Here is a 25,868-nt window from a genome sequence, read left to right as displayed (position 1 = left end):
TTTGAGTAGGATTCCATTTATTCACTAAAAAGATTGGCCTCTGGGAAGGCTAACTATGTAGGCTTTGGAGTCTCAGCTGTCTCAGTGAATAGCCGTGTGACCATGGGGGAGTTAAGGAACCTCTCTTCATCTCACTCTACTGCAACGGAGATACTAATCCCTACCGCACGGAGTTAAGGTGAGGAGAAAGGACTTCATCAGTGCCTTCCCAGCTGTAAGTAGGGCTTTGTTGAGGGGCCCATGGGGAGATGCAGGGAGGAGAGGAGCAATCTGGACTACTGCCGATCCAACCATCCTCTTTCATAGACTAGTGTCTTTGAGAAGACTTCATTCCACAGAAAGATTCCAATGCTTAAAACCAGAAAGGAAGGAAGGAATAGTTCGCAACCACCGATACAACGAATGTAAAACACTTAACATCATGCCTCTTGTTCTTATCCATCATTCTGCTTTCCCTGTCCTTTTTTGTCTTCTCAAATCTCTATTTCACTCGTTAAAATCATTTTCGAGTCGAGGATTTTTTTTCTTTTTAATTAAAAAAATTCCCAGCTGGATTGAGATGTCACATTGAGGACGTGTAAGGTGCACGGTCTCTGGATATTTTCACTGCAGTCAGAACATGCCCCTCCAGAATCAGGGGGTGAGGGCGGGGCGGGGCGAGCGTCCTCGCGAAGGTTTGCATTTTGCACAAGCTCCTTGTCTCCCGTTAGCATCGGCCAGATCCCATCCTCCTCTTCTTCCCCACCCCGTCGTGCTCTCCACCCCTTCTTCTGGAAAACCGTGAGTCTCCTGTCGCTGCGCCCAGGCCTCCGCTTCCCTGGGTCTGGCTTCCCAATACTTGATAAGATTCTGGTCCCCGTCGCCGTGCTTGTCGTGAGTTCAAGGCATCCGTCTCCCGGAGGAGGGGCGTCCCCAGGCCACCGCCCCCAGCCCCCCACCCCCACCCGCCACCCGCCACCCGCCACCCGCCACCGCCTCGGCCTGACCGGCCCAGCCCGGCAGGGACGTCCTCGCGGGGTGGGAAGTAAAGGGTCAACAGGCCCTCCCAGCCGCCCCCGCCCCCCCCTGCACTTGCCCGCCAATCGCCTCCGGTAGAGATGCGGGGAGCCCGAGTGCGGCTGCTCCGGCGGGGCGCGGGACAGGGCTCTCCTCCCAGCGCTGGGTCCTGGCAGACGCCCCAAGATTGTTGTGAGGAGTCTAGCCAGTTGGTGAGCGCTGTAATCTGAACCAGCTGTGTCCAGACTGAGGCCCCATTTGCATTGTTTAACATACTTAGAAAATGAAGTGTTCATTTTTAAAATTCCTCCTCCAATTGGTTTAATGCTGAATTACTGAAAAGGGCTAAGCAAAACCAGGTGCTTTCTCTGTGGGCTCTCCAGTGGCTCGGAGCACCCAGGCTCTCCCCTCGTCCTCCCCACGACTGGCTCGTCCCCCTGGAATAAACACACCGGCCAGCCCCACGCTCGCTCGCTCGCTCGGGCCCAGAGGGAGCTGAAGTTCAGGGCCGGCTCCGAGGTCCGGCGCTGCCAGCTTTCTAGTTTCCCCTTTGCCGCTCCCGCTCCCGCATCTTGGACATGCCAGGATTAAAAAGGTAGGTCCCCCCCCCCCGCCCCCTCCCCGCTCAGGACTTTTTCCTCCAGGGTCTGGAAAGCTTACTGAAAAACCCGAGGGGTGGAAAATGGCTATGGCTGGGATTCAGGCTGTGTCAGGATGTTGGAAAAGGCATTAGCTAGTGATGCAATGATATTGTTAATTATAAAAAGCTGCGCCTTTGTAATTTCCATCTTGAAGCCTTCTTTCGGGGGTGGGTATTTTATAACACGGTTTCAGAAGTCCGCGACCCGGAGAGAGCTGCAGAACCCTCGGAGCCCGACTCTCCTTTCTTTTCCCAACGGGCAGCCGTTTTAGGATATAGATCTGTTTCTGAAGTTGGGGGGCCAATTGCTAGTTCGCTAGCAATTACTAGCAGTTACTTTGTCGCATTGGCTGTTGGACGAGCCGCCGGGCTAGCTGGACATCCCCAACTTGGGTTTGCTCTATGTCTGTGTGGGATTCACAAAGGGCATGCGACCCAGAAGTTTCAAGCCAATGAGAAGCGGGGACTACAGACAGAAATACATGTAAGCAAATGTTTTGCTGTTCTTTAAGGAAATTGCAATTCCGGTCAAGTAAGCCTTCAACCTTGAACAACTTTAGATTATATCTGCACAGTCTTTTATCTATGGAACTCTTGAAAATGTGGCTTGCTTTAGACACATGAACTCTGTGTGTGTGTGTGTGTGTGTGTGTGTGTGTGTGTGTGTGTGTGATGCCTGTCCTGGCCACCAGCACTTCTGTGACAGACAGCCCTGAGATACCGTTGGTCGCTCTGGCTTTCCTTGCAGTTTAGGCTGGTGCACAAAATGGGTGGACCCACCTGATGTTGAAAGTTCCGGGGACCAGTTGGGAACCTCAGAGGCTCCCCTAGAACGCCTATAGTTTTTCGAGTGTTCTGGAGTTCTTCGTGACAAGGTGTAACTATTTGAGAGACCGTGGGAGCAGAAGGGCGTGGGTTCTTTCATTTTCGGAAAACCCTCTCGATCAGCCGGGAACTGACTTGGCCCTCAGGACCTGGCGGTGGCTCTCCCAGGAGGCTGGGCTGCAGGCTGGACCTCTCAGAGGAGCCCTGTCCCAGAGCTGCCCTCCGGCCAAAGGGAACAGGCAGGCGGGAGTAGGGGGAGAAATGGGGTTAGCATGGCTTTTCCACTCGCTCTTGGAGCCCACTGCATTCAGTCAGGCTGTCCTGTCTCCAACATAAACGAGACAGGGTTTTATAACCAAGCGAAAGGAAACTTCATGTGAAGAAACAGGAAAACATTGAAATTCATAACATACAGCTTGGAAAATAAATTTGTTATTGTTCTTTCATTCCTTCCAGATATAAATCTGGCCGTCGCAAATATCAAAAAACCCTTGGATTTGGCTCTGCACTTTATAAGGTCAGAGCTGTCTCCGGCGTTCTAGAACCTGGCTCACACAGGCACTTACACGAAATGAAAGCGTGTGGACTCTCAGGGTCTTTATTCTTTGGATCAGGGACCAGAGGAAGGAAGCGGGCCTGCGTCTTCTAGCACCACATCAGGGTTTTGCTCCCTCTGGATGTCACCTCAATCCTGGGACCCTCCAAGTACCCAGTGTTGCTGATCGAGATGGGCCTTGTGTCATGGATTGAGTGAGCTTTATAATGTATCGAACATTCTTTTCATGAAGGGAGCGATTTTAAACAGGAGGTGTATATGGATAGGAGCAGGTCTTCAAGATCACCTCCTCCAGGAAGCCTTCTCTGACCTTCCTGTCTCTGCTTCGAGCCTGGCTGTTATGGTGCTCGCTGGGTGTTTCTCCCAGTGTCCTTCTATACAAAGCGTAGAGATGTTATCGAGTGCCTCTACAACCAGCTCCCCACGGCAGCAACTGAGTCATAGTTTTGGGAGCTCTTCCGTCTAGGGTCTGTGTTGGCAAGTGGTGGTTGCCCAGAGAAATCACTATTGAACTAAACGCTAATAGCACTAATAGCAATAAATAAAGCCCTTCACATACACAGATTTTTTTTTAAAAGCCATTGTAACCATTTTTAAGCATACATTCAGTAGCGTTAAGTACATTTCACGTTGTGCAGTCAATCTCTAGAACCATCTTGCAACACTGAAACTCTGTCCTCAAGAAACGCTACCTCCCCGTTCCTTCTTCTCCTCAGCCCCTGGCACCCGCCATTCTGCTCCTTGTTTATATGATTTTTAAGTTTTTTTAATGTTTATTTATTATTTTTAAGAGAGGGAGAGAGAGAGAGACATACAGAATCTGAAGCAGGCTCCAGGCTCCGAGCTGACAGCGCAGAGCCCAATGGGGGGCTAGAACTCACAAACTGGGAGATCGTGACCTGAACTGAAGTCAGAATGCTTAGCCGACTGAGCCACCCAGGTGCCCCTGTCTCTAGGATTTTGACTGTTCTACGTCAAAATGGAATCATACCGAATTTATCCTTTTGTGACTGGCTTATTTCACTTAGTATACCGCCCTCAAGGTTTATCCATGTGGCAGCAGGTGTGAGAATTTCCTTCCTTTTAAAGTCTGGATAATATCCTGATGTGCATGTTGTTTATTCATTCATCTGTCGACGGACTCGTGGGTTGTTTTCCCCTTTGGGCTGTCGTGAATTACCTGCTATGAACATGAGTGTACATATATCTCTTCAGGTCCCTACTTTCACTTCTTTTGGGTGTTTCCCCAGGAGTGGAATTGCTGGATCATATGGTAAAACCATTTCTAATATTCTGGGGCGCTGCTCCCACGGCTACAGATTGCATCATCTCCCCACCAACAGTACCCAAGGGCCCCAATTTCTTCACGTCCTTGCTAACACATGTTTTCTGCTCTTTCGATTACAGCTGTCCTGATGGATGTGAGGTGGTATCTATTTTGTATATGTTTTAAATGTTTGTTGGTTTTTGAGGCGGGGAGGGGCAGAGAGAGAGGGAGACAGAGAATCCTAAGCAGGCTCTGCGCTGACAGCAGAGAGCCCGATGCGGGGCTCGAACTCACAAACCGTGAGATCATGACCTGAGCCGGAGTCGGATGCTTCACTGACTGAGCCCCCCGGGCACCCCACTATTTTGTGTTTTGAAAGCATATTGGTGACCATGATTTTATTGGACAGAAGCTTGTGGCTGGTGAAGGGTAGAACTCGCAAGCTCAGAGAGGTTTGCTGGCTTGTGAATGGAGAGCCAGCCTGACCCGGGGCTTCCAGACTCCTCCTCCCAAGCGTTGCCTCTGTGTTCATTCTTCCCCCAGCTGCCCGGGTGCCCCAGCCCCTCTTCGCCATCGGGGCCCGTGGGACGCACGCCCTGGGATTGGGCGACTTTCGCGAGACCCCTCTCTTCCATAGAAACTCAGGTGCTTCACATTTGCAGCTTCCTTGCATCCTTTGAGGCTTGTTCTCTCTGTAACCATTTCGGAATAAAGACGTTCAAGACTCAGGCAGATCTCCTCGTGTCAGAAGTGAAGACCAGGCCGCTGGTCAGGACTTAGTGTGTGCCACAGCGGTGGGTTTTAGAGTTTTGTCTTTGAAGCAGCGAAACCTTTTACTAAAAAAAAAAAAAAAGTCATCGAACACATTATCCCAACATATGAAGCCAGTAGAAGAAGAAAGGTTCTGTCTGGGGTGCTTGGGGGCATCTGGAGTCCACTTTGACCTCTGGAGCACCATATGTAAGCCCCCGGTGGGGTCACCGTTGCAAATGCATGGGCAACATGAGACCCATGTTTATCCCCAGACCTTGATTCTGGAAGTGTCTTGGGCATTGACATACCGGCTTTTTGCTCTGCAGGATACTCACCGTTACCATTCTGGCTCTCTGTCTTCCGAGTCCCGGGAATGCACAGGTATGATTTTTATTTTGTGTATTATCTAGCAGCGTGCTAAAAATCAGGGTGAGGGTGTCCAGCCACGCATTTCAGAATCCTAGGATTGTGGGGCTGGGAGGGGCTTTGCAGTTCACCCAAGCCGAGCTCTGGGTCGTACAGAGATCAAAGCCGGGCTCAGAGAAGTTGACGCTTGCCCCAGGTCGTACTTTATAGATGGCAGGGCTGGGACCTCAGTGTCCTGATTCCCAATCCAGGACTTCTGATCGGATCTGCTGCCTTATTTGTGTCCCTTGGGTCTCGATTTATGGTAAATGTTAAAAAGTCAAAGGTGCTGTAGTCCTTGAGGGCGGTGGTGCCCACGTGAGTCTCTGTGTCTCCACAGACCCATTTCTGGCTGGAGGAGGTGGGCAGAGGACCCACCTCTGGGCGGAGCCCCCTGGCGGGAGTATGGAGGGTGGCGGAGTCAGGCCGTGGAGGGTGGCGGAGTCAGGCCCCGGAGGCCTGTAGCGCCCAGACTTTATTAAGCCACATTTGTGTCAGCCTTTGAGAATGTGGGCACATCCTTCCTGAAAACCCAGAGCAGCCTCTTTGTCTCTGGCTCAAGGCCTCACTGAGCAGGGCTGAGGGCCCACAGGCAGGTGGGGGAATGTTCTTTCCCTTCCTGTTAAGAATTTCGAAATGGATTCAGGCTATTGGGGATGGAAAGGATCTAAGGAAGAGTCACAGAGACTTAGATCTTGGGAGGACCTTGGAGTCCTCTGACCCAGCCTCATGGTGACAGGTGGTGACATTCAAGCCCAGGGAGGGTGATGGTCCCAGTACTGTGTTTACTGGGCTTTGGGCACCTGGCATACATCAACACCTCCGGTCGTTACAAACACCCCGAAGTGAGTACTGTTGCCCCCAATTTAAAGGTGAGGATGTGGAGGCATCGAAAGTTGTCTGGTGAGTGAGTAGCGGCTGGAGTAGGAAGTTGAAGCCAGGCGGGCTGGCGGAATCGAACCCCCCACTGGTGCTTAGTTGATGATCCAGAGCTGGACTTGGGTCCCCTGGTTTCCCAAGCTGGACGGCATAGCCTCCTGGCTCATTTGCTCCTTTTCTTTTGCCCCAGGGACCTAATACTCCTGAGCCCACTCCCATGAATGCCAGCCAAATCCATCATCTCCACAAACCAGCCCAGAGCTCAGAGAAGCCAAACCCCTGAAAGCTCAGGGACGGCCAGGGACGGGGTTCCTGTAGCCGGAAACATTCCTTTTCCCTGTACTCCTATAAAATGTCTGTCTCCAGGGTCTTCCCCAGAGACCTACTGACGGCCCCCGTGACACTTTCCGAAGTTCATAAAGTTGTAACTCAAGTTGCCCGTGAAAACCGCACCCTGTGGGGACTGTTGAGATCTATTTCTAGAAGCATCTTTGTGTAATTGTCTTGCTGAGATTGAAGTGGAGAGAATTCCCCAATTCTAGTTTTCGTAGAAAACTGACTGCCTCACTGTGTAGCGTTTAGGTTAGAGGATTAGGTTAGGGCATCTCACAGGGGGCAGGGCACCCACAGCGGGCCTGGAGGAGAGGAGGTCAGATGGCACCCAGAGGGAGAGAGTGATTGCCCTTAAAAGCAGTCCTATCCATTCCCAGAAAGATGCAAACACGGAATGTGGCTCATCATCAGGCAGATTAGGTGTGATTATCACTGCTCTTCATAGCTAGGGCAGGAAATGGTCCCAGATCTGCTAAAATTGGGAGTTTTGAGGCAATGGCGTGTGTGTGTTGGGGGGGTGGGGTGGCGGTTAAAGGGGAATGCTAAGTGTAAAATGATTATAAGAAAATATTCCAACGAAGAGCAGGCAAATAGGTATTATAATACAGGTGTTGGTATTATGGATGCTTTTTTTTTCTTTACTTCATTTCCTGAACTTTCTGTGATGTCCTTGTAATACTTTTATAGTTAAAAAAAAAAAAACAGCCAAGAAATTGGCCTTACCTCTTTCTCCTCTCTCCTTTCCTGCAGCAACAATGCACTAACGGTTTCGATCTGGACCGCTCGTCAGGACAGTGTTTAGGTATGAGGCCACTGAGGATCCTGTGCCGGGTGGGGCGTTCAGGGACAGACTGACTGCCGGGTTGTTTCCTACCCAGCTGTTGCTCGATGTTATCAAATCTGTACTGGCCTGGATTATGGAAGAAAACAGGGCCACAGAATGCTTGAAGTCAATAATGCCCTTTTATCCATCCTTTTCTGTGTGCCCAGCCCGGGGCTGAGGCCTGTGGGGGGCGAAGATGAGCAAGAACTGGGCCACGTCCCCGAGGGGCTCTCCATCTGTATTCGTCCGCTGTGGCTGCCGTAACAGATTGCTACAAATAGAGTGGCTTGAACCACAGAAAGTGATCTTACAGCTCATCTGTAGATCGTTATCTATATTATTTGTAGGTCAGAAGTGCTACAGGGGTAGCACTTGGTAGATCCTGCCAACATCGAGGGGCCAGGAAAGCTTTTCCCCTTTCTGGAAGCTCTAGGGGAGAATCCTTGCCTTTGTTCATGTGTGTTGTTGGCAGAATTCAGTTTCTTTCTTCCTTTTGATTTTTTTAATGTTTATTTATCTCAGAGAGAGAGAGAGAGAGAGAGAGAGAGAGAGAGCATGAGTGGGGGAGGGGCAGAGAGAGAGGGAGACACAGAATCCGAGGCAGCTCCAGGCTCTGAGCTGTCAGCACAGAGCCCGATGTAGGGCTCAAACCCATGAACCGCAAGATCATGACCTGAGCCGAAGTCGGATGCTTAAGTGACTGAGCCACCCAGGCGCCCCAGTTCCCCTTTTTTTTTTAAATTGAGATATGGTTGACACCTAACGTTGTATGAGTTTAAGGTGCACAACTTGATTTGATATGCTTCTGTATCACAATATGATTACCACCACAGCATTTGCTAACGCCTCCGTCACAGCACGTAATGACGTTTCTTTTCTTATGATGAGAACATTTAAGATCTGCTCCCTCAGCAGTTTGCAGGCATGCAGTTCAGTATTGTCCACAGTCCTCCCAGTGCTGCACGTGACTGTACGGGGGCACTTACCCATCTTCTTTGTTTGTCCCTTTCCCGGCCTTCTCCAGCCCCCAGCCCTCGTCAGCCCCCATTCTACTCACTACTTTTATGGGTTTAGCTCTGTTTGATGCCACATGTAAGTGAGATCATGCAATGTTTGTCTTTCTCTGCCTGACTTAATCTCACTTAGCATAGCGCTCTCCAGGGCCATCCACGTTGCCGGAAATGGCATGATCTCCTTCTTTCTCGTGGCTGAATAATATTCCATTGAATGTGTGTATAAATATGTGTGTGTGTGTGTGTGTGTGTGTGTGTGTGTGAAGCTATGTATCTGGTTATAAACCCACCCTTGTCCATTCATTGCTGACAGACACTTAGCTCGTTTCCAGGCCTTGGCTGTTGTGAATAGTGCTGCGGTGAGCACAGGAGTGCAGACATCTCTTTGAGATTCTGTTTTCATTTCCTTTGGATAAATACCCAGAATTGGGATTGCTGGGTCATATGGTAGTTCTGTTGCTAATTTTTTGTAATGTTTATTTATTTATTTTGAGAGAGAGAGAGAGAGCACGCACAAGCGGGGCAGAGGGGCAGAGAGAGAGAGAGGGAGAGAGAAGATCCTAAGCAGAATCCTTTGACATGGGGCTCAACCCCATGAACTGTGAGATCATGACCTGAGCCGAGATCAAGAGTCAGATGCCCAACCGACCAAGCCACCCAGGCTCCCCTATGTTTTAATTTTTTAAAATATTTTTGTAAATGTTTATTTAGTTTTGAGAGACAGGCAGATTGCAAGGGGGGGAGGGGCAGGGAGACAGGGAGAGACAGAATCGAAAGCCGGCTCCAAGCTCTGACGTGTCAGCACAGAGCCGCACGTGGAGCTCGAACCCACGAACTGTGCGCGTTCATGACCTGAGCTGAAGTCGGGCGCTTAACCGACCGAGCCGCACAGGTGCCCCTGTTTTTAATTTTCTGAGGAGCTTCCATGCTGTTTTGTGTAGTGGCCGCACCAGTTTACAGCCCCACAGAATTAAGCTTCTGGTGGTTGTGGGACTGAAGCCCCTGTGTCCTTGCTGGCCGTCAGCAGAGGACCTTTCCCGGTTTCAAGAGGCCTCCTCAGTCCCAGCCTCTCGCCCTCTTCAGAGTCACCACCGTGAGTTAAGTCCCTCACGGGCTCTAGGATCTCTTCTTTTCCCATCGTCACATCTCCACATCATCAACCCTTCTCGCCTCCTCTTCTTCCGCTTTTAAGGATTTAGGTGATTACACTGCGCTCACCCACGTAATCCCTCCGTCTGAAGGTCAGCCCAGCTGGTTAGCAGCTTTAATTCCACCTGCTGCCTCATTCGCCTTTGCCAGGTAACCTGATACAGTCACAGGTTCCGAGGATTAGGATCGACATTCGGGGGCTATCCTCCCAGTACGTCATCTAGTGGGAGAGGCAGACCCAGACGGGAGTGAACTCTGTACACGGTGGAATAAAGCCATTGCAAAGTTAAGGTGACAGCAATGGGCCCTGCAAAAGTAGGGGAGGGAGTGAGGTCTTATGTCAGGGGTCAGTAAAGAAAGCCTTCACGGAGGCCACACTTGAATTGGGCACTGACGGACGAATAGGATCCCGAGAAACCGCATTCCAGGTGAAGGAACGGCAGAAGCAAAGACCAGGGGTGGAAAGGACGTTGAGTATAGCATAGTTTGTTGTGGGTGGAGCATAGCATATGTCAAAAGATAATAAGGCAGCCCCACCTGTCCCCACCTCTGGGATGAATTTAGCTTTTTAATTACATTTGACTGAAGCCAGATCATTTGTCTTCCCTGAGCTCACATCAGCTGAGAACCGGAGGGGCGATAGATGGTTCCAAAAAATGACGAGTGGTGAGAACCCTGGAAAATCTAGGCTTGCACTTTGAGTCCAGGTGCTGGGGGACAAGGATGGGCCAAGGCGTGAGAGGGGGCAGCGGCCATTTTTTTCTGTCCCTTCAGACTTACGGAGGGTCTCAGGCCTACAGCTAGAGAATGGGGCAGCTGAGCCTCCACATTACCCTTTCCTGAGCTGAGAGTTGGGGTGCATTTCTCGGATGAGCCGGCTGGGGTGAGCCGTTGGGACCCAGGCGTCTTTCCCCCAGCCTCTGTTCCCCCATGGAACGACCTCAAGGATGGTGAGAGGGCCCAGCGTGCGGGTTCAGGCAGTGGGCTGCCCGTGCTGGAGCCAGAGGCCAGGCGTCCCCCGTGCCAGCCTAGCGTGGCTGATTTTCTAGGGAACCTACCTCCTGCTCCGGGTGGGACACCAGCCTGGGCTGGAAACAGGCCCGTCTGGTGGCCCAGTGTGAGCTGACTTCCAAGTAAGCCTCCACTTTCTTAACAAGTGACTAGCTCTCAGCCAAGCCTTGTCTTCCTTGATGCAAGGGACTCTCTCCCCTGTCCAGCTGTCACTTGGAGTTGAAGTGGGAACAATGATTAGGTCCATCGTGGTGTTTGCCGAGCGTCCTATGGGCACATGGGAGCACCAGAGATGGTTTTAGATGGTACACTCACAGATAAAACACTCTTTATTTTAGTAGTTATATATTCATTGCTACTGTCACCTTCTATTTATGTTAATTGATAGTGTTTGCTTGGGTTTTGTGGATGTGGTCCAGCTTGTGATGTGGTCTCTGGGTGACACTGGCCAACTTGATTCAATTTAGCCAACATTTGGGAATGCCTGCGGTGATGAGCCATGGTCTGCCCTCACTGTTTGGGAGCAGGTGATTTGGGAATGCCTGCGGTGATGAGCCATGGTCTGCCCTCACTGTTGGGGAGCAGGTGCTGGGGTAAAGAGTGTTTTGGGGTCCTTTGCTTCAATATGCACCATGCACGGTGTGGCCAGGGAGCCACTAACTCTCATCCTCTTCTGTGGCCCTTCCAGACATTGATGAATGCCGGACCATCCCTGAGGCCTGCCGAGGAGACATGATGTGTGTTAACCAAAATGGCGGGTATTTATGCATCCCCCGAACAAACCCAGTGTACCGAGGGCCCTACTCGAACCCCTACTCGAACCCCTACTCAGGTCCGTACCCAGCAGCGGCCCCACCGCTATCAGCTCCAAACTACCCCACGATTTCGAGGCCTCTCATATGCCGCTTTGGATACCAGATGGATGAAAGCAACCAGTGTGTGGGTGAGTATCCCAGCATCTCAGGCTCCCTGTGCCCTGTGCTCCGGTGAAGTCCTAATCTGGCAACGATGAAGTCCTAACCCATCAAACAATGACTTACCTTCTACAAAGTTCCTTCACTCTTAGTGGCCTGTGTCTCTGGGAACCCTTCCAACCCTAGTCACGTGACAGTTCTCCAGAAAGCCAATTTGTTTTTCTTTATTTTCGTCTATCATCTGTCTAAAGACCAAGCTTATGTTTTCTGTGTCCAATAGTAAATGCATCTGGTCTAATTCAGTGAATCCCAGAGAGAAGATCTAGAAAGACCATCACTTTCTCTTCAAACACCCCTCACCCTTGAATGGAATGTATGCTCTTGAAATAAAAGAAGTCTCGAAGGCCATGGCCAACTGTTCTGGAAAGAGAGTGGGTTCCTTGGGTGGGCGCCCGTGTTCTTTTGGCTAAAATGAGCCTCAGTTATGGGAACTCACAGCAAGAGTAGACCTCTGTGGGGAAGGCAACACCACATGCCAGGAGGCCCCAAGGGGGTTGGCAGGTGGTTGGACCCATGCCCTCTTTGGTGTCTGTGGCCAGTGTGGTCTTGGTGGAGGGTTACCTGGATGGTAGCTTTGATGGTTGGACCAAAACCTTTGTAACTGCTTTGTAACTGCTTCCAGCTTTGGTGGATGGTCTAGAGGGATGATGGCTCCAGCCTTTTCTGATCATGGACCCCATATATAAGATCTTTTTGAGCCTGGAGCCCCATGATATGCGTATTACATATCCTAGTATACTAATATGGTTTGAAGAGTATAAAGCATACATTAAAACAGAACATTTTAGAGGATGTGATAAAAATAGGTGTGCATTGAAGTTCTAGTACTTTCTTCCTATACCCCAAAGCCTCCGGAGACCACTGGTGTACCTAGTGAGACTTTTATTGGTCCCATTTCAGGGCTCAGAAGTATATTGAGCTGTCAGAGAAGTTGTGCTGGTTATTTGTAACGTCTTCTATACGTTCATGGAAATGAGCATCCATGTCCATCTGGATGCATGGAAATAGTATGCAAATGAGTGTCTTCAGAGCTGCAAGGGGAAATTGGATACACCTGGACCCAGACTTCTCCGTTCTTACTGGTCTCAAGGGACGTGTGTGTGTGTGTGTGTGTGTGTGTGTGTGTGTCAGAGAAAGAGAGAGGGAGGGAAGGAAAGAGAGAGAGAGATGGGGGAGAGGGAGGGGAGAGCTGGTTGATGGTCACTCTGAATATAGATGAGTGGGCAAAGGCAAAGAGTATGGGTCCCAGTCGAGCCACGGGCACGGTTTGGTGGAGGGAGTGGCACGCACTTCCTTAAAACAAGCAGAACCGTTGTAACTGGAAAGGACTTCAACAATTAACTGCAGCCTCCTCATCTTACAGGAAAGGGAACAGGGACTCCAAAAAGTTAGTAATGACACAGGTAGGCTGGGAGTCCGCTGGCCTGACTGCCAGCATACAGTTTCCTAACTTGGCCGCACGAACTCTCTGGTAGAAAAGAAATGGTTCCAAAAGGAAATGTGCAGAAGGAGAGGTTGGGGGGCGGTGCTCCTCTTCCAGGATGTCCTGTGGGGCCCGATGCGCCAAGTGCCTGGCTTTGACTTGTAGTGAGGACGGGGGCACAGTAACCCACCAAGGTGCTCCAGGATTTCGGGAGGCGGCCTCGGGTGGCTGGGATATAGGGTGCTCTGCCTGACGTCTGGGGCAGGGGGGCGGGGGGCCGTGGAGGCCCCTCTGTGGAGCAGCTGGGACTGGTGCACGGCCCCCTGAAGTGGCCCCCTCCCTCCCACGGACCTCTTTCCAGGATCCCAGTGCCCTTGAGAATAAGGACATGGCTGGGAAACCTATTCATCGCCTGGTCCCTGTGACGTCATGCAGTTTTATGGCTCCCAACCTGTCACACGGGAGATGCAGAGCCTTCATAATGGCCCTTTTGTAAAAAGAATAGAATCAAGGAGCCCTGGCGAGGACTGGCACTGGGCCCATCCATTTCCAAAAAGTTCAGCATTTATGCATTCATAAGTTCTGAGTTCTTTCTAACTTCCCCTCCCTCCACCCCACCGTTTCCTGATCTACAGAGGTCCTTCTGGGCATTGTAAGAGGTGGCGTCCCAGGGGAGAGGGCGAGAGAAGGGGTGGGGAAGGGAGGCTGCTTCCGCCCACTGTACCCTCCAGGAACAAGAATGCGAGAGGTGGGCTTGAAAACGGGCCAAGGGGAGACGCACCAAGAGGGGACATTGTCAGTAAAAGTGGAGGAAGTGAGGACACAATTCTCACCTCCTAGAAGAGGAGAATGTAGGTCTGAGCTTGTGGAGGAAGCGTCATCAGGAAGAGCTGGGAAACATTTCTGGACCTTTGGTGTCCTAGGAGGGAGGACAGCCTCTCCAAAAGAGTCTTCTCTTCCCCGTCGAGATGAAAATAATAAGAGTGATCACCGGTAGCATCAGTAGTAACAGCAAACACTTCCACCGTGCTGCATGCGCTGTGAATATTTATATGTGAATTAACACGTTTACTCCTCACCTCCACCCTGCGTGGTAGGACTGTCATCATTCCTGTCATACTGGTAAGGACCCGGAGCACAGACAGGTTAGGAAATCGGGTCAAGGCAAATGGGGATGAGCCAGGATTTGAAGCCATTCAGGCTCTGGATGAGGCTCCGCAAGGTTAAGGTTGTTTAAAGCCTCCCAGAGAGTCTATGTTGGAGCCCTGATTAAACATGAGGGCTTTCTCTTGCCTTTTTTTTTCTGTAACTAAAAGTTTTGTCTTATAAAATCCTGAACCTAGACAAAAGCACAGAGAACATAATGAACACTTACCTACTTATCACTCAGTTGCTGTAATTCTCAGCACAGACCAGCCTTGCTGGTGTTTATTCTCCCCCAGTGGATTAATTAAAGCAAATGTCAGGCATCGTATAACTCCATCCTTAAATACTTCAGAATGTATCTCTAAGAGATAAAGATTCTTTATTTTTACTTTTTTACTATTTATTTATTTATTTATTTATTTATTTTGAGAGCAAGAGAGAGAGAGAGGGAGGGGAGGGGAAGAGCAGAAAGAGAGGGAGAGAGAGAATCCCAAGCAGGCTCCACACAGTGTAGAGCCCCACACGGGGCTCGGTCTCATGACCGTGAGATCCTGCCCTGAGCCAAAGTCAAGAGTTGGATGCTCAACTGGCTGAGCCATGTAGGCACCCCTTGAGACAAAAGATTCTTAAAAAAAAAAAAAATAGCCACAAGGCCATTATCAAACCTACAAAAATCAACTTTAATTCCTGTTTATCATTAAGTATCCAGGTGGTCGGATTTCCTGGGCCGTGGCATAAATGTCTTCTTTTCTGTTGGTTTGTTTGAATCAGACCCAAGTAAGGTCTACAAATTGCATTGGGTGGGTAATAGCTCTTAATCTTTTTTGTTTGTCTTGCTGCTTAGTTGAAGAGGTGGTTTGTCCTGTAGAATTCCTTACATTTGACATTTGGCTCACCACGTTTTTATAACATGTTCCTTCATCCGTTCTATTTTTCTGTAAACTGTTAATAGATCTGGAGCCCTGATCCAGTTCAAATTAAATTTTTTTGGCAAACCACTTTATAGGCAACACTCTGATCTTTTGTCCCCTTTATGCCCTGGTTGCTCCTCATAAACTATAAGACAATCTGCTTGAAACACAAGTGGACAGTTTCACCATGGCTTCCCTTTTCCTGAGTTTTGGAGCCATTTTCAAAGAAGTGGGTTCCTCCCTTGTGCCCAGATTGGACCGTGACCTGTTTCTGCAGGCCAGACAGGGCCAGGCTCAGTGTACAGGTCTCCTGTGCCCTTGAGTTTCCTTCTTGACTTCTCTCTTTTGGGTTCTGCTTTGGAGGTGACTAGACCTTGCTTCTTCTGGAACAAACTTTGGCCGCAGATTTGAGTCCCCCAACCCCTAGCTGTGAATTTGGATCACCCGGGACACTTGTAGACTGAACGGTGACCCATGAATTGCAGCCCATGCGACAAGAAAGTGTTTTGTGTCATCCAGAAAGCTGGCATCTTGGCTTGGGGGTGCTCGGCCCTGGAGCCACCTCCACGAGGGTGGTGGGACTCATGGCTGGTTAGGATGTGTCCTCCAGATCCTGGACCCTTGGGAGATCGGTGGCCTGCTTCTCTAGCGATGGAGAGCCACATGGACATGGTTAGTCGGCCAGGAGACCCCCGTGCTGCTGCGGGGAAGTTATACCTACCTGGGTGCACCCCAGACGCGGACAAAAGGTAAAATCAAACACTAGCAACGGTTCTGAGCTGGCCAAAGGACCTCGTAGAAGCAGACTGGGATGGGGTTGACAGCGTGGGTGCCGAGGCCTTAGGAAGAGGGGAGCTGGGCTGTGGAGCCGGAGCACCCAGGATTTGAACCCTGACTCAGCAACCTTCCTATCATAGTGCACTGCCTCAGACCTTTGACCAAGGTCCCTGAATGTGGATGTCACTTGTTTATGTGTCCCCACTGGGGCTCGACGTGTCACCTCTCTGGGTGGACATTCTTGGTTCTCGCTTTGCCAGTTAACTTGGCTTAGTGGCAAATTTAGGGACTTCGTCAGTGACTTCACCATGCTCACGAAATGTTCTGCGACTGAGCTAGCAGCCTTTTCCTGGAGCCGTGCTACCCAGGGACTGCAGGAGATCTTCTGGTCATTTGTGAAATTAGGAGTAATGCCTTTATTCTCCCTCCTGGCCCCGGGGATTTCTCATTGATCAAAGCGCACGAGCAGGCAGGTAGGGACACATATGGATCCTTCTGGAAGATGGATGGTGCTAGCCTGAGGCTTTCTCTTGAAGGCCAGCCAGTTTTTATTCAGCCAGTGTTGAATGTAACCATTGTAAACAGAGCATCTATTGGTGCCAGGCTCTGGTCTGGGCACCAAGGGGACAGGGTGTCTGGGCACGGCCCTGGGGCTGTCTCCAGGGCTTACCGTCAAGGAAGAGAGATTAGACGCAAAAGAAGTGGCTGAAATACTAGGTGTCCTGTGATAGGTCTCCGAGATGTGTAAGAGAAGGCAGAGATGGGAAGGCTGTGCATTCTGGAATGGACAGGGCTGGAACTTGGACATCAGATAGGCCTTGATTCCCACCCTAGTTTGGCTGCTTCCTGGCTGTGAGACTTGGGTCTCAGTTTCCTCATCTGTAAAATGGGCATAACAAGGTCTAACTTGCAGAGAACATACAAAAATACCTTGTCCCGTGTCTGCACGGAGTATCACATGGTCCGTGTTAATCAGGAAAGATTCTAGGGTCTCGAGATGATAACCTATAGGAAGATTCACAGAGTCTGAATTCTTTAAAGAGCCTAATTCCTGAAAACCTTTAAAATGACCTAAAACCGAGCTTTGTACATATCCACCTTGCAGACCTTTCGGGACTTTGCCCGGTTCGGCCCCTTATGAGACTTCAGTCAGATTCTGCTTCGAGATGCCAGCGAATAAACCTAGTTATTTAAACTGTGAAACAAAACAATGAGAAGTCATTCCAACATGATGGTTATTACCAGCAGATAAGACAAGGACAAGAGCACACAGAAACTTCACTTAGCTCCCAATGCAGGGGCTCCTGCAGGCTATTCTTCCTATTTTTTTTAATGTTTATTTATTTATTTTGAGAGAGAGAGGGAGAGCATGAACAGGGGAGGGGCAGAGCAAGAGGGAGAGAGAGAATCCCAAGCAGGCCCTATACTGTCAGCACGGAGCCCGACACGGGGCTCCAACTCACGAACCGTGAGATCGTGACCTGAGTCAAAATCAAGTTGGACGTTTAACCGACTGAGCCACCCAGGTGCCCCATTCTTCCTCTTTTTTATATAGGCTTTTATGTAGGGCTGTAACGTGAAACCAAGTCCTCAGGGATCAAACCAGAAGGAAAATGCAGGAAGCACAGGGCACTCGGTTCTTCAGCTGCTGAGGGCACTGACATTAGGCTGGCCCGGGAAGAAGGGGGACCAGGATTGAGGCAGGGGCTCCACAGTTGGGTTTGCTCAGCCGTCCTTGTGAAGCAGGCTTCAGCAAGTTTGTTCCCCTGACTCAGGCTGTCCCTTCTCGCTTCGGGTCTTTCCCGGTCATTGGCGGGGACAGTGAGCAAGCAGCAGAGCCTCTCTGAACCTCAGTTTTTCCGTCTGTAAACAGGGGATGACAGTACCAACTTCGGTAGGATATTTGTGAGAATTAAGTGAGATACGCATATAAATGGTCTAGCGTGGAGGCTGGTGTGTGGTGAGGGCTAGTAACACTTACTACGATGATTGTTTTCATGATTTCAGATCTAATCATTCCATTATGAATTCTCCTGCTTCAAATCCCTAATCCTGTTATTCTGTTAGCGTTTGTTATTTCCCCTGGGAACTAGGTTTAATAGTGCGTGACTTTCGGAGGGTTGAGGGTTGGATTCTAGCTACTTTTTGGCATGAGAGGCCTCCGAGGAGACCTAAGCAGAGAAGGGACTCTGGGAAGTATCAGGACAGCTCTTTTCCTGGGAAATGCAGGTCTGCCGTGGGGCCTGAGGTTCCAGATTCCTCATAAGCCCTTGGGAGACGCTGCTGGTCCCAGAACCACACTTTTTTTTTTTTTTTTTTTTTTTTGCAAAGGCTTCCTTCCATCTGTCTATTCTTAGCTAGGACTGCATTTAAAGAAATCTTAAAACTTAATTTTTTCAATATAATTCCCATATTGTTTGAATTTCTGTTTAAAAACAACCCTTCCCCCCACCCCCTAAATTTTTTTAAAGCCTATAAAGACCATGTGGTAAAGGGACATTTATAAAGGACATTGATAAGAACTAAATAGGGGTGCCTGGGTGGCTCAGTCAGTTGAGCGTCCAACTCTGGTTCAGGTGATGATCTCACAGTTTGTGAGTTCAAGCCTGCGTCGGGCTCACTGCTGTCAGCATAGAGCACAGAGCTGATTCAGATCCTCTGTCCCCCACTCTCTCTGCCCCTCCCCCACTCATGCCCCCCTCTCAAAAAATAAAACATTAAAAAAAAAGAAACACGGTATTTATACATCACATCAAAGCTGTAGCAGTTATTCTGACGCGTGTTGAAATATTTGGCATATCTTGAAATTTTGTTCTCACTTATTGCTACTTCAAAATTGTACAGGGTATTAGAGCTGCTGTCCAATCTTATTCAATGCACTGATAAGGAAGCGTATATATTACTATCTTACACATCCATTTAAAAAATATTTTGATAAGCCTTTCAAGGTAATTGGTCTCTTTTGTAATCCTGTGAATTTCATTGCATGCAATTCAAAGCATTCTTCTGAGCAGGGGTCCGTGGGCTTCATCAGTCTGTAAAATGGGTTCATGAGATACACACAAAAGGCTTAAATTCCTTGGATGAGATGATCTCTCAGGGTTCCTCCAATTTGAGGATGTTCTGCTTTTCCACATCTTCCCAGTCCTTAGGAAGATAGTCTGGATTTTCCGTTAACTTGTTCTCGTCCAGATTGCTCAGTGATGTGGCCCCCTTCTCTATGTCGTGTTTCAACCAGCACACGTGCTCGATGACATCTGGCAGGACTGTGTCTCTTCTCCATTTGTGAGGGAGTCCCTCCCACCTACAGCTGTCACCGCCTTTGGGAACCGGCCCTAGTCCGCGGCGAGGTCCAGCGCACTGACCGGCCTCAGTGCTGGGTGGGCACCCACAGTGGGATACGCCCAGCCCTCGGTGCCTTCGTGTGGTAGGCACTTCCCCAGTGCCCGGCATAGCAAATTTCTCAATGACCTACAAATTTGTCTTGGCTCTCACCTTATGTTCCTTGGTCTGGTCCTATTTCTTTCAATTATGTTCCATGCTGGAATTAGCCAGTTGTGTGTGAAAAGCAAGCGGTATTGCAAGAGGATGAAGAAGTATGAACTTTCAATGGTCGGATGATTCAGCTTTGCTCTTGATGGTTCTGGCCAAGGTGGGTGCACAACCGGGTCTCCAGACAGTGCCTGCTGGAGGGCAGGAGGGCGCAGTTACCTGTCAGGGCCAGGGCTGAGCAGACCATCGAGCCGTGTGTGTTTTAAGTTAGGGGGAGGTGCGTGTTATGGTGCTGCTATAGAGGAGTGATGTGTCCAAATGTGTTGCAGTGGAAGAAGGTGATTATATCTTTTGTCATCAAGGCTAGATGTAGATTTCTTTTTTTTTTAAGGTTTATTTTGAGAGAGAGAGAGAGCGCACAAGTGGGGGAGGAACAGCAGGAGAGGGAGACAGAGAGAATCCCAAGTAGGCTCTACACTGCACACAGCCTGATTCAGGGCTCAGACTCAAGAACTGTGAGATCATGACCTGAGCTGAAATTAAGAGTCGGATGCCTAACCGACTGAGCCACCCAGGCGCCTCTAGGCTAGTTGTAGATTTCTTTTCAAATATCCTTTAAAAAAAAAAAAGTTTATTATTTTGAGAGAGAGGGAGAGGGAAAGGGAGAGGGGGAGGGGGGTTGGGTCAAAGAGAGAGGGAGAGAGAGAGAGAATCCCAAGCAGGCTCCATGCTGTCAGCGCACAGCCTAATGTGGGGCTCACACCCATGAACTGTGAGATCATGATTCAAGCCGAAATCAAGAGTCAGACGCTTAGCCAATTGAGCCACCCAGGTGCCTCTCAAATATCCTTTTGATGGAAGTGGATTGAACACCACTGGCCAACTCTAGAACAGAATCACTCGTATAGGTTCTGTATACACTGGCGGCTTCTGTTGATGTTCTTTTACCTGCTTGTGTGCATGGTGTCAAAAGGGCATCTGTGGCTCCTGTCCCTACCCCAGCATGAGGCAAGAAACAGAGTGATTTGGGAGCTCTTTGTGCTATCAGAAATGGATTAAATGACACAAAGAAACAAAAATATCATATGGATGCAAAACGTTAGTTTTATAGAGAGCATGTGCACGAGTATAATGAAACTGATTAAAACAATACGTTAGCAATCACATTTAATGTTATTGACCACAGCCTCATGTAAATATCCTCTGAAAGGCTCAAGTTGTAATATCTGCTATTGGGGAAAGAAAGGAGATGTTTAGTTTCTCGAAGGACCTGGAGGGAGAGGTTCGTTAGGCCAAAGAGCAGTGGGAGATAGTCCGATGGGGGGGCAAGAGCATAGGCTGTAGATTCAGATATTTGGGGTTCAAATCCCCTCCTTGCGCTGTTGTCCAGCTCAGGGTGTTAAACCCTTTGCATGTCCCGTCTACGAGATGGGGTAATAATACTTCCCTTGTGGGGTTGTTTTGAAGCTTATTAGCAGAGGATATGCCGAGTGTCTCATGGTCAGGTGTGCTCCCTAAACAGTCCCAGCTGTCACTGCCCGGACCCCCACCCTCCCTGTAGGAACAGCACCTCTGGGTGCTTCACATCTTACCAATCCTCGCCCAGGCACCGGGTGAGACAGCGGGCTGCTTGTCCCAGGTGGGGAAGTTTGAGGAGGGAGCATTGAGGGGGAGGGAGGAGAGGGGCTGCCTTTTAGATTATGACCACTGATACCTCCCCCCTTCTCCACCCTGACTCCACTGAACCAGGGAAGCTGCTTCCTTTTTTTTTTTTTTTTTAAGTTTATTTATTTTGAGATGGGGGAGGGGCAGAGAGAGGAAGAGAGAGAATCCCAAGCAGCCTCCGCACTGTCAGTGCAGAGCCTGATGCTGGGCTCGAACTCATGAACCGTGAGATCGTGACTGGAGCCCAAGTCAAGAGTTGGACCGAGCCTCCAGAGAGGCTGCCTTTGATCCCTTCTCTGGGGCCCTCTCAGCTCTGGAAGTGCCAAGGAGTGACATGGGTACATCTGTTCTCTGCTGTCTGGCTGCCAGCTTCTCTGGACACGTGGACATGTAGACAGAGGCGGACTCCAGACCACATGGCTGGCAGGCTGTGACCGGGGCAGTGCTGGTGGGCCGGGCTGGCCCCTCATCGGACAACCTTCCCCAGCAGGCCAGCTGCCCTCCTTCTTGGAGGCAGAATGTTCACGGGCTCCCAGCAGCCCCCAGGTGTGTGACAGAGGGCGGGCAGGTGCCTACGTGCCCTCATCGGGACGTGGGTGGGGGAGGGGATTGGGGGCAGTGGATGCAGTAACTGGGGGGGTGGTGCTGGAAGGTTTCCTCAGCTGCAGGCATCACACCAGGAGCCACTGTTTATCCACAGCATCTGGCAGGGTGGGCGCTCAACAAGTGATTGTCGAATGAATGAATGAATGAATGAGCGAAGGACGAGAGTGTGAGCACTGTTAAACCCAAGCAGTGAGAGGGGAGCCTTCACTCATTTCCTAACTCAACCTCTCATCACTCACTCGGGGCACACCCCTGAGCCTGAGGCTCCTGTTTGTCTTGGAGGCAGAGAAGCATGCCTGGGGAGGGGTCTTGGGGCCATCTCCTTGGGGGCTGGCAGGGAGAGGACATTCACAGGATTCCTTCCCTCCAGAGGGCCTCAGACATCAGACTGGATGTCAAGGACTGACCTCCCATTCCCCTCCGGCTTGTCGGAGCTGGGCCAGAGGGGAGATGGGGACAGCCAGTGCTGAGCCCTGCCCCAGGCAGCCAGCATCCACAGACTCCAGGGGACGGTGGGCGGGTCAGGGCCGGGGGGACTTGTCAGTGCCGTCTGACTTTCCTTCAAGCTCAGACATTTGCAGAACCCCAGCCAGAGTTGATTTATGAGCTTCACATATTTCACAGGTCTTAACACATCCCCCAGGAATCAATGAGGTCAGACAGAACAGACTTTGCATCCGGAATCAGTATGAACTTGGCATTGTCAACAGTTCCCATGGGAAGCAGGGGATAATAATTGGGGGGGGGGGTATATTAAGCAATGCAAAGACACAAAAACTCAGACTCTGCTTCATTCCCATTGGGGAGGAAGACAAATCATCTGTTTTCTGCATCTGAGCTGGGTGAGGGGTGGCCATCTCTGCTGTGGTCACTGTGACCACAGTGAAGCATGATAAGACAGGGCCACCAGTGCAAGTGATGAACTCAGGGTGAACTTAGCAATGACTATAGCGTCCTGTACTGTGTACCCTGGCTCATTCTCCATAACTACGATAAATAGACGTTTGTGATTATTTATTTAGCAACCCTGTATCCAGCAGGAACTTGTTGTGATTTTAGCACCTGATAAATATTTGTTGAACAAGCAGGAAAGCTTACGCGGTGAATCGTATGTGTAGGATTCAAATGAGCAAGGGAAATTGGTTATGTCTCAGTTGTCCAAATAGGTTCGCCTGTCACTCATGGACTTTATTCATTTGTCATTTATGTTCTGGGGTCTGTGCTGGGCAGCCAAAAGATCAATCAGGTACCATCACCGCCCTGGGGAGTGCACACGGTGGCCGGAAGTTGGGGTGGGATGGTTGTGGGGTAGGAAATGGGGAACCCAACACATACTAGTCAATTATCGCCTGATGTCATGGGACAGCATCCAAAGCAGGTTAGCAGTGCTGTGTTGTCCTGGCTGGTGGTCATAGAAGTCTTCCATAAGGACAGGTGCAACATAGCTGTGCATTCATTTGATTGAATGGACGCTCACTGAGCACTTCTGTGTGCCAGGCGCCAAGTGCTCAGAGGGTTTGCAAAGATGAATGAGCCTTGGTCCCTGCCCTCAGGATCTCGCAGCTGAGTGGAGGTGAGTAGGGGTTGGGGAGCGTGGCTGTACGTAAATCATCCGAGTCTTTACACGAGCCAGAGTGTGAGAAGCGGCGAAAGCAGTGTTGCCAGGTGCTGGAGGGGGAACAGGATTTCCTCTCTGGGAATGGAAGTGATGCCATTAAGAGCATCTTTGGAGGATGGAGTGGGGCTTTCGTGTGGAAGATGGGAAAGGGCTTTCTGGGTTGAGGAAACAGCACACGTGCAGACGTGGTGGCGGGAATACCACGCCACCACGCCGAGGGGCCAGCCTCGGTCATGAGCCCGTCGGTCACCTGCCCATTCTTGATACCCAGTGTGGCCGCAGCGTGGATGTGGGTTGGGGGGGGGGCAGGCATGGAGTGAGGGATAAAGCTAAGAAAGTTGGCAGGAATTAGACGTGGGGGCCTTGAATGCCTGGCCAAGGGCTTGGGCTTTATTCCGTGAACGCTGGTTTCTGAATATGTGTGTGTGTGTGACTTCTGTTTGAAGAAGCTTCCTGGTTTGGGCACCCAGTGAGCTGGGGTCTATGACCTTAGTCCTACAACAAGTTCGGTGGGTGGTGGTGGTTCCAGTCCCTTCCCTTTCTGGGCTCCACTTCCCCATCTGTACGAGAAGGCCTGGAACCCAGTCTCTAGGGCTGTCTCTGGCCCTGACCACTCAGGAAAGTGCTTACAACAACCAGGTGAAGGGTGGCTTCTGGAAGCAGGTAGATGCTGAAGATAGCATCTTTTCCATCCGAGGCAGTGATTTTTTTTTTTTTTTTTTTGTATTTCGTCCAAGCTCCAGAGACTGCTTACTGGGCCGTCTCATAATGATGTCACCTCCACATTCTCAGAGTCCTGGTTGGAGCTTTCCTGTAAGTTTGAGGCAGAGACGAGCCTTTTTCCGAGTCCCTCCAGAAAAAGGGCATCCACGGACGGCGACGAAATCAGCTTTGACCGTGATGAAAGCACGTGGCCTGGTTCCGTAAGAAATCTGGCAGTGCCTTTGTAACACCTGGGGGGAGTTTGCAAGCAGCTGGGGTCCAGCACAAGCTCCTCATGAGGCCAAGCGTCCTCTTAGACTGACCAGTGGGATGGAAATGTGAGAGTTTCACAATCAGGCCTTTCTGGGAAATCCCCCACCTCAGCCCTCCGAAACAGACCCTTTTTAGAGAATCATCTCAATCTTACTTAGCTCCGGAGAGCAGGCGTTGGCCAGGGACCAGGTGGCGCTGGCTTGTGGTCTGTTGGCTTCTCACTGTGGGAGGCTGGATTCTGAGGTTATATCCTTAATCGACTCCCTTAAATGTGATAATTCCCACTTGAACACCGCCTCTTGCTTTTCCAAACGCCTTCCCATATCCACTAACTCACTGAATCCTCCAACAGCCCGCTAGGCAGGCTCGATGTTGTTTTCCCCACTTTACAGACTACTTGGAAAGGCTCCGTGACTGTCCCAGTATCCCCCCATTTGCCCGTGGGAGAGGCTGACCGAGGGCAGGCTTGCTGACTTTCAGACCCAACTCCTCCCAGAAGATGTTCTTTGTGGGTTGTGTTTGTTTGTTTGTTTGAAGTGTGTATTTAAATTCCAGTTAGTTAACATACAGTGTGATATTAGTTTCAGGTGTATAAACAGTGATTCAGTGCTTCCATACTCACTCTCCAGGGCTCATTACAAGTGCCCTGCTTAATCCCCATCGCCATTCTCACCCCCGCCCCCCCACCTCCCTCCCTCTGGTAACCACCAGTTTATTCTCTATAGTTAAGAGTTTGTTTCTTCTCTCTTTTCCCCCCCTTTGTTCACTGGTTTCGTTTCTTAAATTCCACAAATGAGTGAAATCATATCGTATTTGTCTTTGACTGACTTACTTCACTTAGGATTATGCTTTCTAGATCCATCCATGTTGTTGCAAATGGCAAGATTTCATTCCTTTTTATGGCTAATGTTGCATTGTCCATATGTACCCCATCTCCTTTATCCATTCATCAGTTGATGGACGTTTGGATTGTTTCCGTACTTTGGCTATTGTAGATTATGCTGCTAGGAACATCAGGGTACATGTATCCCTTTGAATCAGTATTTTGGTATTCTTTGGGTAAATACCTAGTAGTGCAATTGCTGGAACATGTGCTAATTCTATTTTTAACTTTTTGAGGAACAGCCACAGTGTTTTCCAGAGTGGCTGCACCAATTTGCATTCCCACCAGCAGTGCAAGAGGGTTCCCCTTTCGGGGCGCCTGGGTGGCTCAGTCGGTTGAGCGTCCGACTTCAGCTCAGGTCATGATCTCACGGTCTCTGAGTTCGAACCCCACGTCGGGCTCTGTGCTGACAGCTCAGAGCCTGGAGCCTGCTTCGGATTCTGTGTCTCCCTCTCTCTCTGCCCCTCCCCCGCTCATGCTCTGTCTCTCTCTCTCTCTCTCTGTCAAAAATAAATAAACATTAAAAAAAATTAAAACAAAAGAGGGTTCCCCTTTCTCCACATCCTCGCCAGCACCTGTTGTTTCCTGTGTTGTTGATTTTCGCCATTCTGATAGGTGTGAGGTGATATCTCATTGTAGTTTTGATTTGTTGTGTTTCCCTGGCGATGAGTGATGTTGAGCATCTTTTCATGTGTCTGTTGGCCATCTGGAGGTCTTCTTTGGATGGGATGCTCTTTGTTATTTATAG

The 25,868-nt window shown here is 50.0% G+C and overlaps 1 protein-coding gene across 5 annotated transcripts in view; it reads left to right on the top strand.

The window, feature by feature from the left end:
* Positions 1-1,201: 1,201 nt before the first annotated feature.
* Positions 1,202-25,868, top strand: part of FBLN5 (fibulin 5) — an 80,723-nt gene continuing 56,056 nt past the window's right edge. For 2 of the 5 annotated variants that reach the window (XM_043556858.1, XM_043556855.1), the window contains exons 1-4: positions 1,479-1,591; positions 5,364-5,418; positions 7,405-7,456; positions 11,339-11,593. In XM_043556858.1, coding sequence (XP_043412793.1) covers positions 1,575-1,591; positions 5,364-5,418; positions 7,405-7,456; positions 11,339-11,593 — 379 coding nt within the window. In that variant the 5' untranslated portion in view covers positions 1,479-1,574. Of the gene's footprint in view, positions 1,592-1,778; positions 2,121-4,424; positions 4,444-5,363; positions 5,419-7,404; positions 7,457-11,338; positions 11,594-25,868 lie in introns of those variants that run through there. The other 3 variants (XM_043556856.1, XM_043556857.1, XM_043556854.1) reach the window with 3 other exon arrangements.

Source organism: Prionailurus bengalensis, chromosome B3 (genome assembly GCF_016509475.1).
Source record: "Prionailurus bengalensis isolate Pbe53 chromosome B3, Fcat_Pben_1.1_paternal_pri, whole genome shotgun sequence".
NCBI classification, from domain to species: domain Eukaryota; kingdom Metazoa; phylum Chordata; class Mammalia; order Carnivora; family Felidae; genus Prionailurus; species Prionailurus bengalensis.
This window is presented reverse-complemented; position numbering and strand designations above follow the sequence as displayed.